Source organism: Salvelinus alpinus, chromosome 30 (genome assembly GCF_045679555.1).
Source record: "Salvelinus alpinus chromosome 30, SLU_Salpinus.1, whole genome shotgun sequence".
NCBI lineage: Eukaryota > Metazoa > Chordata > Actinopteri > Salmoniformes > Salmonidae > Salvelinus > Salvelinus alpinus.
The window spans coordinates 14,020,988-14,033,368 of NC_092115.1; the positions used below are offsets into that span (position 1 = coordinate 14,020,988).

Genomic DNA, 12,381 nt, shown 5'->3' on the forward strand with positions numbered 1-12,381 from the left:
TCCCGTTAGTTCTCTTATATATTGCTTACACAGACAAGTTATATTTACATGATTTACATTATTCATCATTAACGTTTGGTTCCTGCATGTGACCGACCAATACCTCACAAGGCTTCTTCTCTCCAAGCTGAGACCTTGAAACTGAGATCCCTTTTGGTTTATAGAACAATGTTCTGGGTGTACTGCCAATTGGTCTGAGGTCACAGTCACCTGCACGAAACAAGATGGAGAGAGAGGAGATGCTGTATACAATACAATGCTATCTCTTCAGACAACAACATTTCCCCTCGCGTTTGTTCTCCAAATGCTGCACCACAACATTAAGACAACATCAAGCTTGGATCCCACTTCTGCCACCATCAGCACTATAAAGTATTTACCTTCTCTGTTTAACCAAATATTACCTTTTGACCTTTACCTAAACCTCAGGAGTTTCTGGTCATGCACCCGTTCAACCGCATCACCAACTGGTCCAGCGGGAGCACTTACTTCCACATCACCATTGGCAACCTGGTCAAAGGGAACACTTTACTTTGTGAGACCTCATTGGTGAGTGGCCATTATGTCTTTGAAGCTAAATTAAAGATGTTGCCTTCTTTAAACCAATAAATTACAATTTTATGTAAATCGAAAGTAGTGTTTGTTGAGGGTGTACTAAATGACCTTCACAAACAGTTGCATTGTAGTGACTTATTCACAAGAGCCAGAATGTGATGTGACTTTGCCTCTATGTTCATACCCCAACGACTCTATTTGACTCTGCTCTTCAGGGTTACAAAATGGATGACCTCTTATCATCTTATGTAAACATGTACGAGATGCAGAGGCAGGCTGTGCGACCCAGAAATAACTCCATGTTCCCTACCTAATGCCTGCTGGGAAATATGGAGGACAAGGAAAATTCATTTAATTGACAGAACTAGTAATTTGATGGAGGAATTTAATTATTATATTGCTTTTCAGTTGGTCTAAAACCTTTTGCCTAGCTTTGTAATTAAAATGCTGTATTGAATTGACACTGTGCCTTGTGTATGTGTGTAAAAGATTTCTCATAGCAATTTTGAATACCAGTATCCACAGTGTGAAACCCCCCAAAAATGTCATGTGTAGGCCTATATACAAACAACAAGGATGATTGAATTCAAACTAATAAAGCAGTTCTGAAATATAAGATGGCAGCTCATGTTGTATGTGTGAATTGAAAGGATTATTTCAAGGATTAGAGGGGAATGAAGAGATGGATATTTTTTGGCCAACAACAAAGCTCCCCACTGGGCACAGATGTCAATTCAATGTCTATTCCACGTTGTTTCAGCTTAATTTCATTGTAATGACGTGGAAACAACATTGATTCAACCATTGTGTGTCCAGTGGGTCTTAGACATATTAATGTTGACATGGAGGTCCCAGTAAAGCAGAGGCCAAGTGGCTAACTTTAGGGAAGTGATTGTTATTAAGAAGTGGCAGGAGATGTGGAATCAGGGGCGGACTGGCCATTGGGCAGTTCAGGCAAAAGCTATATGGGCTAATCCATTTTTGGCCCAGTGGGCCGGTCTAAATTGGGGGTTTTGCGCAAAATCCTTATTTGGCTTATAATGGGGTAGGCAAAAATAATGGGTCAGTGTGGGGGCCTCAAGGGACGGAATGGGTCAGTGCGTTAGAAATGCTCGGGCCGATTTCTGATCCCAGTCCGCCCCTGTGTGAAATGGAGGGAAAGGGCCTACATATTTTTAAGATCCAGGGAAAGGCGAGGGCAGGGAGGTCCTCGGGTAGACTGAAGGGAGACCATAGTTTCTAGGCTGAGACTGGGGCATACAATGTTGAAGGAATACTACATTGAATATTATAGGTAGCAGTCAACTGGGAGGTGTGATTATTGGCAGGAGGTTGAGACGGTGGAACATGTCAGAAATATGGGAGAGAAAGGGAACGTTTCCGGGTAAGTTTAACAGCATTCAGGAGGCAGATATGAAAGAGATGCTTAGTAAACCACCGGAGATGTGATTAATATATTTGTAATTTGTTTTCTTGGAGATAGGCGGGCAAAGAGTTCTAGAAGCATATCAGCAAGGTTTAGATCTTCCCTGCCACTGGTCCATGCTCCAGCCCAATTAATAATGGTAAATAACGCAATTGAATTTGTTTTCCAACTGTTAATAAAATCTGAAGAAGAAAGTAGAATTGAACATGCGTTGTGGACAAAGCAAATCCCAGCAAGCCTGAAACCAGAGGCGAAGTGAGAGGATAATCATTTTTTTTTAAATACAGTTGAAGTCGGAAGTTTACATATACTTAGGTTGGAGTCATTAAAACTCGTTTATCAACCACTACACAAATTTCTTGTTAACAAACTATAGTTTTGGCAAGTCGGTTAGGACATATACTTTATGCATGACACAAGTAATTTTTCCAACAATTGTTTACAGACAGATTATTTCACTTATAATTCACTGTATCACAATTCCAGTGGGTCAGAACTTAACATACACTAAGTTGACTGTGCATTTAAACAGCTTGGAAAACTCCAGAAAATTATGTCATGGCTTTAGAAGCTTCTGATAGGCTAATTGACATCATTTGAGTCAATTGGAGGTTAACCTGTGGATGTATTTCAAAGCCTACCTTCAAACTCAGTGCCTCTTTGCCTGACATCATTGGAAAATCAAAAGAAATCAGCCAAGACCTCAGAAAAAAATTTGTAGACCTCCACAAGTCTGGTTCATCCTTGGGAGCAATTTCCAAATGCCTGAAGGGATCACGTTCATCTGTACAAACAATAGTACGCAAAAATAAACACCATGGACCACACAACCGTCATACCGCTCAGGAAGGAGACGCGTTCTGTCTCCTAGAGATAAACGTACTTTGGTGCGAAAAGTGCAAATCAATCCCAGAGCAACAGCAAAGGACCTTGTGAAGATGCTGGAGGAAACAGGTACAAAAGTATCTATAGCCACAGTAAAACGAGTCCTATACCGACATAACCTGAAAGGCCTCTCAGCAAGGAAGAAGCCACTGCTCCAAACCCGCCATAAAAAAGCCAGACTACGGTTTGCAACTGCACATGGGGACAAAGATCGTACTTTTTGGAGAAATGTCCTCTGGTCTGATGAAACAAAAATAGAACTGTTTGGCCATAATGACCATCGTTCTGTTTAGAGGAACAAGGGAGAGGCTTGCAAGCCGAAGAACACCATCCCAACTGTGAAGCACGGGAGTGGCAGCATCATGTTGTGGGGGTGCTTTGCTGCAGGAGGGACTGGTGCACTCACAAAATAGATCATCATGAGGATTGAAAAAATATGTGGATATATTGAAGCAACATCTCAAGACATCAGTCAGGAAGTTAATGCCTGGTCGCAAATGGGTCTTCCAAATGGACAATGGCCCCAAGCATACTTCCAAAGTTGTGGCAAAATGGCTTAAGGACAACAAAGTCAAGGTATTGGAGTGGCCATCACAAAGCCCAAATACTAATTGAGTGTATGTAAACTTCTGACCCACTGGGAATGTGATGAAAGAAATTAAAGCTGAAATAAATAATTCTCTCTACTATTATTCTGACATTTCACATTCTTAAAATAAAGTGGTGATCCTAACTGACCTAAAACAGGGATTTATTACTTGGATTAAATGTCATGAGTTGTGAAAAACTGAGTTTAAATGTCACGGATCGCTAGGAGTGGTGGGTGTGGAGTTAGGCGCAGTGAGCAGTGGTTCCAATGAATATACGTTTTATTCAGCTGGGCCCAGCCAACAACCAGGCAAAATGACCAATAAACCGATAAGTCCCCCAACCAGGGAAAATAACGGACAGCAAACACGTAAGAGCAAAACAATAATACACCACTGACATAAAGGATAAGCCCGCACAAAAGCAGGCGGGACCTGGGAGTTTAAATAGCCCTTAATTAACAACAAATAAGATACAGGTGAAATGGATCAAGACAAAATAAACAGGAAAGAAAAAGGAATCGGTGGCAGCTAGTAGACCGGTGACGACGACCGCCGAGCGCCGCCCGAACAGGGAGAGGAGCCACCTTCGGTGGAAGTCGTGACATTAAATGTATTTGGCTAAGGTGTATGTAAACTTCCGACTTCAACTGTTTGTCCATGTGAGATAGTGTCTATGGGAGAGTGGAGGTCTATGGGAGACATTAGCAGTGTGTGGGTAAAATCACTGGGGAAACCAACCCCCCCCACATGCACAAATTCAACGTGTAGACCTTACCGTGAAATGCTTACCAGCCCTTAACCAACAATGCAGTTCCAAGAAAAATACGAGTAAAGATTTTTTTTTTTATAAACTGAAGTTTAAAAAAATTATAACAAAAATGAGGCTATATACAGGGGGTACTTGAAAAAGCAAAAGCAGAATACCAGGTGGAAAATGATCAAATCAAATTATATTTGTCACAGGCGCAGAATACTTACAGTATAATGCTTACTTACTAGCCCTTAACCAACAATGCTTTAAGAAGTTAAGTTAAGTGCTAAGTAAAAAATGAAAAATAAAAGTAACAAATAATTAAAACAGCAGCAGTAAAATAACCATAGCGAGGCTATTTACAGGGGGTTCCGGTACAGAGTCAATGTGCGGGGGCACCGATTAGTCGAGGCAATTGAGATAATATGTACATGTAGGTAGAGTTAAAGTGACCATGCATAGATAATAAACAGAGAGTAGCAGCAGTGTAAAAGAGGGGTCTGGGTAGCCATTTGATTAGCTGTTCAGGATTCTTATAGCTTGGGGTAGAAGCTGTTCTTTGTGGGTGTCACAAATCCTTCAACGTCTACTTACGTGCATTGCAGCTGTCTTTTATGCTGAAATTGTTTACCAAAAATCTATTCAATGCCATCAAGAAAGAAATGTGTCAAAAGACTACTTGGTTTGTTTTCAATGTGAAAACTAAAGGGTTTCAGGACAAAATGGCTGTTGTTTCTTGACTGTCAGAAATATACATAACCTGGGTCTGAGTCCCAAATGACACCCTATTCCCTATTTGCCATTTGGGACAATCTTCCTCATCTTCCTCAGAGTGAGGGTTGTCATTCTGGTCCACAGCCAGACCTGCACATAAAATGTGTATTGAAATACAAGAGTTTATTATTGACTACTATATTGGATGACATATGGAGTTCTTTCTAGCCACTGTGCTTCTGCATCGGCATTGCTTTCTCTTTGGAGTTTTAGGCTGGGAATCTGTAAAGCATTGTGTGACAACTGCTGATGCAAAAAAGGGCTTTATAAACGTTATGAACCAAGCTGGTCAGAGCCACTAGGTGGCAGTACTTACCTTCAGTAGAACTGGATGTCAAGGGCACGAACAGTGATGTACTATGGAGGACCATTCACACAATGTAGAGGTATATATGTCTCCCTTTTTTTTTTAATGTTTATGCTCCCTGAAAAGGTTAAATCGTAGAGACTGGTGGTCATTGATTTTGGACCACATACCCCATACTGCTGAGAGACATTACACATACTTTGCCATAAGCTAAGCTTAATTTGCTCTTGACTGAGGGACGTTTGGACAATGTTTCACTGTGTGGAGAGGGGAAATGATGTCAGTGAGAGGTGGGTCCCAGAACAGTATGTGTGTGAAGGAAGGGTGGTAAACACCAGAATTTGGGCCCAAAGTAAAATAACACTTTGCTTGTGTTTACATTGTGGGTGTGTAGTGGAAAAAAGAAGTCCAGGGAAATACACGTTGGCTCATTCTTTAGGGCCATGACTGAAGGCAAACAAGAGTTAACTTGGGGATGTGGTTTCATGTGGGTGTTTCTTGGGTGTGTCTTTGCCATTCAATTTCAACAAACAAGGGCCGTAGCGAGTACAGCGAGTTAAGCTAAGCTAGCTTTGCTATGGAGACAACAAAGTTTTGAAGTTGAGGACCTCCCCTCCTGACTGACTTGCCATGTCAAGATGGTCAGCTAATTCAGTTCTATGTGTAGGCCAAAGCCTGTGTTGACCTTGTGTTTAGCCAAGCGGACAGCAGCTAGCTAGCTGGTGATAGGATAGCCAGCTGCAGCTATCTAGCTAGCTGATATTTCTGTCAAATCAGTTATGGCAAGAGACAGTGTCTGGAATGTGTTTCATAAGACACTCGTTCTACAACACCTTGCCTTGAAAGTAGCTTGTAGCTTAATTTCAACAAGTCATGTAAATATATGTTACCGTGGAAACAGTAAGAACTGAGAGTTGAGTCATTCATTACTATTACACAAGATCTACACAAAACCTACTGGTTTTACTACTCGTTGTGATTTCTGTAGTAATTTCAGTAGTATTGATGGCCTTGCCTTCATTCATCTTTGACTTAACTATCTTCAGATCCTCTTTTTAGTTGCAGCCACATATCTCCACCACATAACTTTTAAGAAAATAAAGACAAGCAAAAGAGACAACAAATTATAAGCCATTATCAATCATCGGCTAACACAGAAAAACATTTGATAAACAATGTTAATCTTACCAACAATGGCTTCCAGTCTTATGTCGAGGACCTCCTTGTCAAAAGGTCAAAACGCACAGGAGGTTGGTGGCACATTAATTGGGGAGAACGGGCTTGTGGTAATGACTGGAGCGGAATGAGTGGAATGGTATCAAATACATCAAACACATGGTTTCCAAGTGTTTGATGCCATTCCATTTGCTCTGTTCCGGCCATTATTATGAGCTGACTGATTTGACTAGCAATCTTTTTGACATGGTAAAAAGTTATATTACCGGCTAATCAACAACATGAAGGTATTCATAAAACATCATTTATAGATGGTGCCTGTATAAGGACTAGGAAAGATGAGGAAAGATGGAAGATAATTACATTTGGGATTGTCAACAGTTGCTAGCTAACAACAACCAACTACTTCCTGTTTTGTTTTCTGCGGTTGCGAAAAAGCTGTGTAATCTGGCTAGTGTTGTGACTACTTATTTACTATCAACATCAAGTAGTAAAAACTCTACCTGATTATTACTGGAAACACTACTGTTTTTCTACTGAACATTACAAAACAATACTTGTGTATCTTGAGTAGTTTCGTGAGGGTTATGGGAAGCCCATTTTCACTACAGTAGCTATTTCCTGAGCAAGGGCAGGTACTAAACACACCTGTCTTGTCTGTCGAAGAGTTCGTTTTGTGTGACCCAGTGCCTTTGGTGGGCGGGGTTTGCTCATTTTCGATCGTTCAATTGTTCCTCCTAAGAAGAGGTTTCCGCCCACTCGGGGCACTGGGCCATGCAAAGAAAACTCGCCCAGTCCTTTCCCAGAAAACACGGTGCCACTACGTGTTAATAGGCAAACGGGGGCATGAATTGTTGACATAAGTGTATTCTAAGCCCAACCTTCATTTACCCATTGTGACGAACTCACAGGTTCTAAACTCTGTTTTGAATGAGACTGGATGAGACTAACTTTACACCAAAATTATCCTATTTAGACTATGTAGTAAATTTTGACACTAGAATAAATGTTTCAGACTCATATCGATGCCACACAGGCCATTTTCAAAGGGATTAGTTGGGTTTTAGGGGCAGTCGCTCTTTAATAGCTTTTGTCTTTAGTAGGCTAATAGGTGGGGCGAGTTACCTCCCTGCGGCTCTAAAGTCACCATAACACATTACACCTTAATTACCCAATGTCCAAAATATGTTCTGGTTCGACAACAAGAAAAACAAATGGCATGCGGCTACGTCAATCCATTTCTCCTTTGGGTGTTTTAGAAATCCCTATTTGCTGGAGCAGACCTGGGCTCTGAAAGTTGTTCCAGATGTCCACTGAAAGTACCACAACAACCTTCTATTAACTCAGCCCCACCAGAGCGCTGCATGGGGACTTTAATGGACACAATCTGTGTTTGGAAGATCTAAATATTACACATTCCAACTGGTTTGTGCATACATAAAACAGAGTTGACTGGAAATTATATTGCTTCACAGCATTCCAACCAGCACAGAGCAGTGAGCCCATCCCTTGACAAAGGCAGTTAGCTGAAATATTCCGTATTTATTTGTGTTGGCTAATGTTTGGAATATAAATAAATGAACAATTAAGCATGCTTTTTTCTCTCTTGGATCGCTTTCCCCTTTCAAGGATTATACTGTACTTTCACAGCACTTCTTGTCATACAGGGATCCTTGAAAGTCGGGATAATCCTTGTCTGGCAGGGAAATTTCATTTTTATAGTTATTTCATTATTTAATGAAAAAAAAGACATGTAGTGGAATTTTCTAAGAGAAAATATTCCCCTCAGGAAGACCACTCATGGTCTGAAAAGTTCTCTACTTTTGATATATTTACAAACAATATTGAAATCACCATGGTTACAATTATAACCTGTCAACTCCATCTCATACAGTAGAGTAACAATGGCGCCAGAGAAGGCTGACGTTTTACGTGTCCCCAACCCATTGTGTTTTTTTGTTCGTTTATTTGCGTTTATTTTGTTTAGTTGTTTGTAACTTCTTTTTTGACTTATTTTGTACATAATGTTGCCGCTACAGTCTCTTATGACCGAAAATAACTTCTGGATTTCAGGACTGCGATTACTCACCACGGACTGGCAGAATCCTTTTTTTCCTTTAACGAGTCTGACGAGCCCGACGCGAATGACATACTGCTTTCTTGGGAACAGGCCCAGATCCCCGTGATTTGCACGAAGAGGAGGCGGAAAAAAGGGCCCAGAGGGCGGACTGCCTTCGGAGAATTCGTAGGCAATCAAATAAACCTCCACTTCCATCCATTCTGCTAGCAAACGTGCACTCTTTGGAGAATAAAATAGATGACCTACGCGGAAGATTAAACTACCAACGGGACATTCAAAACTGTAATATCTTATGCTTCACGAAGTCGTGGCTGAACGATGACACTATCAACATACAGCTGGCTGGTTATACGCTGTATCGGCAGGACAGAAAAGCGGCATCTGGTAAGACAAGGGGCGGACAACTATGTATTTTTGTAAATAACAGCTGGTGCACGATATCTGACGAAATCTCGAGCTATTGCTCACCTGAGGTAGAGTATCTCATGATAAACTGTAGACCACACTATCTACCTAGAGAGTTTTCATCTGTATTTTTCATAGCTGTTTACATACCACCACAGACTGAGGGTGGCACTAAGACAGCCTTGAATGAGCTGTATTTCGCCATAAGCAAAGAAGAAAACGCTCACCCAGAGGCGGCGCTCCTGGTAGCCGGGAACTTTAATGCAGGGAAACTTAAATCCGTTTTACCAAATTTCTATCAGCATGTTAAAAACTTCTTATGGCTGCAGGGGCAGTATTGAGTAACTTGGAAAAAGGTGCCCATTTCAAACGGCCTCGTACTCAATTCTTGCTCGTACAATATGCATAGTATTATTACTATTGGATAGAAAACACTCTCTAGTTTCTAAAACCGTTTGAATTATTTCTCTGAGTGAAACAGAACTCATTCTGCAGCCCACTTCCTGACAGGAAGTGAGATTTCTGAAATCGAGGTCTCTGTTCAAGGGCTTGCCTATAAATGGGCATGATACGTATTAGTATACATGCACGTCATACACATTCCGCTAGATGTCAAGAGGAAGTGAGAGAAGAAATGAAGTGATTATCTTGGTCTGAGGTGGAATAAATCCTCTTGGAATGACGTGTCTGACATTTCCTGTTTTCTGAAAAGCGCGAAGTTGGACCTGGAATTGCCTTCTGGAAAGCTGTCGTTATAGGCGAATACTATCTCCGGCTTTGATTTTATTTGATACATGTTACAATATCATCGTAAAGTATGTTTTTTCAATATAGTTTTATTAGATTATTGAATTTTTTTCGGGACGTTAGGCGTGTTGCGTTGTGTCCCTTTGTTCAGGATGGAGAGCTTCGTGCCACTTGGCCAGTGTGCTTGCTAATTCAAGAGGGAAAAATGATGTTCTAAATCCAAACAACGACTGTTCTGGACAAAGGACCCCTTGTACAACATTCTGATGGAAGATCACCAAAAGTAAGACCCATTTTATGATGCTATTTCATATATCTGTCGAACTGTGCTATCGCTACCGTTTGCCTTGAATGAATGCTGTTGTGTGTTAGCTATTGTAGTAAGCTAATATAACGCTATATTGTGTTTTCGCTGTAAAACACTTAAAAAATCGGAAATATTGGCTGTATTCACAAGATCTTTGTCTTTCATTTGCTATACACCATATATTTTTCAGAAATGTTTTATGATGAGTATTTAGGTATTTGACGTTGGTGTCTGTAATTACTCTGGTTGCTTCGGTGCTATTTCTGACGGTAGCTGTGATGGTAGCAGCAATGTAAAACTGATTTATACCTCAAATATGCACATTTTTCGAACAAAACATAGATTTATTGTGTAACATGTTATAGGACTGTCATCTGATGAAATTGTTTCTTGGTTAGTTTGGTTGGATCTTGGTTAGTTAGGTTGGCTTTGTGCATGCTACCTGTGCTGTGAAAAATGTCTGTCCTTTTTTGTATTTGGTGGTGAGTTAACATAAATATACGTGGTGTTTTCGCTGTAAAACATTTAAAAAATCGGACATGTTGGCTGGATTCACAAGATGTTTATCTTTCAAATGCTGTATTGGACTTGTTAATGTGTGAAAGTTAAATATTTCTAAAAAATATATTTTGAATTTCGCGCCCTGCACTTGAGCTGGATGTTGTCATAAGTGTACCGGTGTCGGGCTTGCAGCCTGAAGAAGTTTTTAAATGTGCAACCAGAGGGGAAAAAACTCTGGACCACCTTTACTCCACAGACAGAGATGCATACAAAACTCCCTCTCGCCCTCCATTTAGCATAATTCTATCCTCCCGAATCCTGCTCACAAGCAAAAATTAAAGCAGGAAGCACCAGTGACTAGATCAATAAAAAAGTGGTCAGATTAAGCAGATTCTAAGCTACAGGACTGTTTTGCTAGCACAGACTGAAATATGTTTCGGGATTCCTCCAATGGCATTGAGGAGTACACCACATCAGTCATTGGCTTCATCAATAAGTGCATTTATGACATCAGCCCCACAGTGACCGTACGCACATTCCCCAACCAGAAGCCATGGATTACAGGCAACATCTGCACTGAGCTAAAGGCTGAGCCGCTGCTTTCAAGGAGCGGGACTCTAACCCGGAAGCTTATAAGAAATCCAGCTATGCCCTCCGACGATCCATCAAACAGGCAAAGCGTCAATACAGGACTAAGATCAAATTGTACTACACCGGCTCTGATGCTCGTCAGATGTGGCAGGGCTTGCAAACCATTACAGAGTAGAAAGGAAAGCACAGCCAAGAACTGCCCAGTGACACGAGCCTAGCAGACGAGCTAAACTACTTCTATGCTAGCTTCGAGGCAAATAACACTGAAACATTATTATTTTACATTATTAAAGATGTATCAAATTGGACCTTTGTAGCAAGTTTCTATGTACAGAAGGTTTTATTTTTGTTTAAAAAATGTTGCTCAAAAAACTTGGGGGTCCAAATAAAACCACCTGTGGGCCGCCAGTTGGGGAAACACACATGTTGATTAGCTCAATGTAAAGACTGAACTGAAATTTTTTATTTGATTTTTATTTCACCTTTATTTAACCAGGTAGGCCAGTTGAGAACAAGTTCTCATTTACAACTGCGACCTGGCCAAGATAAAGCAAAGCAGTGCGACACAAACAACAACACAGAGTTACACATGGAATAAACATGCGTAGAGTCAATAACACAATAGAAAAAAAAGAAAGTCTATATACAGTGTGTGCAAATGGCGTGAGGAGGTAAGGCAATAAATAGGCCATAGTAGCGAAGTATTTACAGTTTAGCAAATTAACACTGGCGTGATAGATGAGCAGATGATGATGTGCAAGTAGAAATACTGGGGTGCAAAAGAGCAGAAAAGTAAATAAAAACAATATGGAGATGAGGTAGGTAGATTGGGTGGGCTATTTACAGATGGGTTATGTACAGCTGCAGCGATCAGTAAGCTGCTCAGATAGCTGATGTTTAAAGTTAGTGAGGGAAATATAAGTCTCCAGCTTCAGCGATTTTTGCAATTCGTTCCAGTCATTGGCAGCAGAGAACTGGAAGGAAAGGCGGCCAAAGGAGGTGTTGGCTTTGGGGACGACCAGTGAGATATACCTGCTGGAGTGCGTGCTACGGGTGGGTGTTGTTATTGTGACCAGTGAGCTGAGATAAGGCGGAGCTTTACCTAGCATAGACTTATAGATGACCTGGAGCCAGTGGGTCTGGCGACGAATATGTAGCGAGGGCCAGCCGATTAGAGCATACAGGTCGTAGTGGTAGGTGGTATAAGGGGCTTTGGTGACAAAACGGATGGCACTGTGATAGACTGCATCCAGTTTGCTGAGTAGAGTATTGGAAGCTATTTTGTA

General features: G+C 41.0%; 1 protein-coding gene across 1 annotated transcript in view; it reads left to right on the top strand.

Annotated features, from left to right (window-relative positions):
- LOC139559566 (unconventional myosin-VIIa-like) overlaps nt 1-1,171 on the top strand; it is a 38,555-nt gene extending 37,384 nt beyond the window's left edge. The window contains exons 46-47 of the mRNA XM_071375667.1: nt 430-549; nt 771-1,171. Coding sequence (XP_071231768.1) covers nt 430-549; nt 771-869 — 219 coding nt within the window. The 3' untranslated portion in view covers nt 870-1,171. The remainder of the gene's footprint in view (nt 1-429; nt 550-770) is intronic.
- Nucleotides 1,172-12,381: the final 11,210 nt, after the last annotated feature.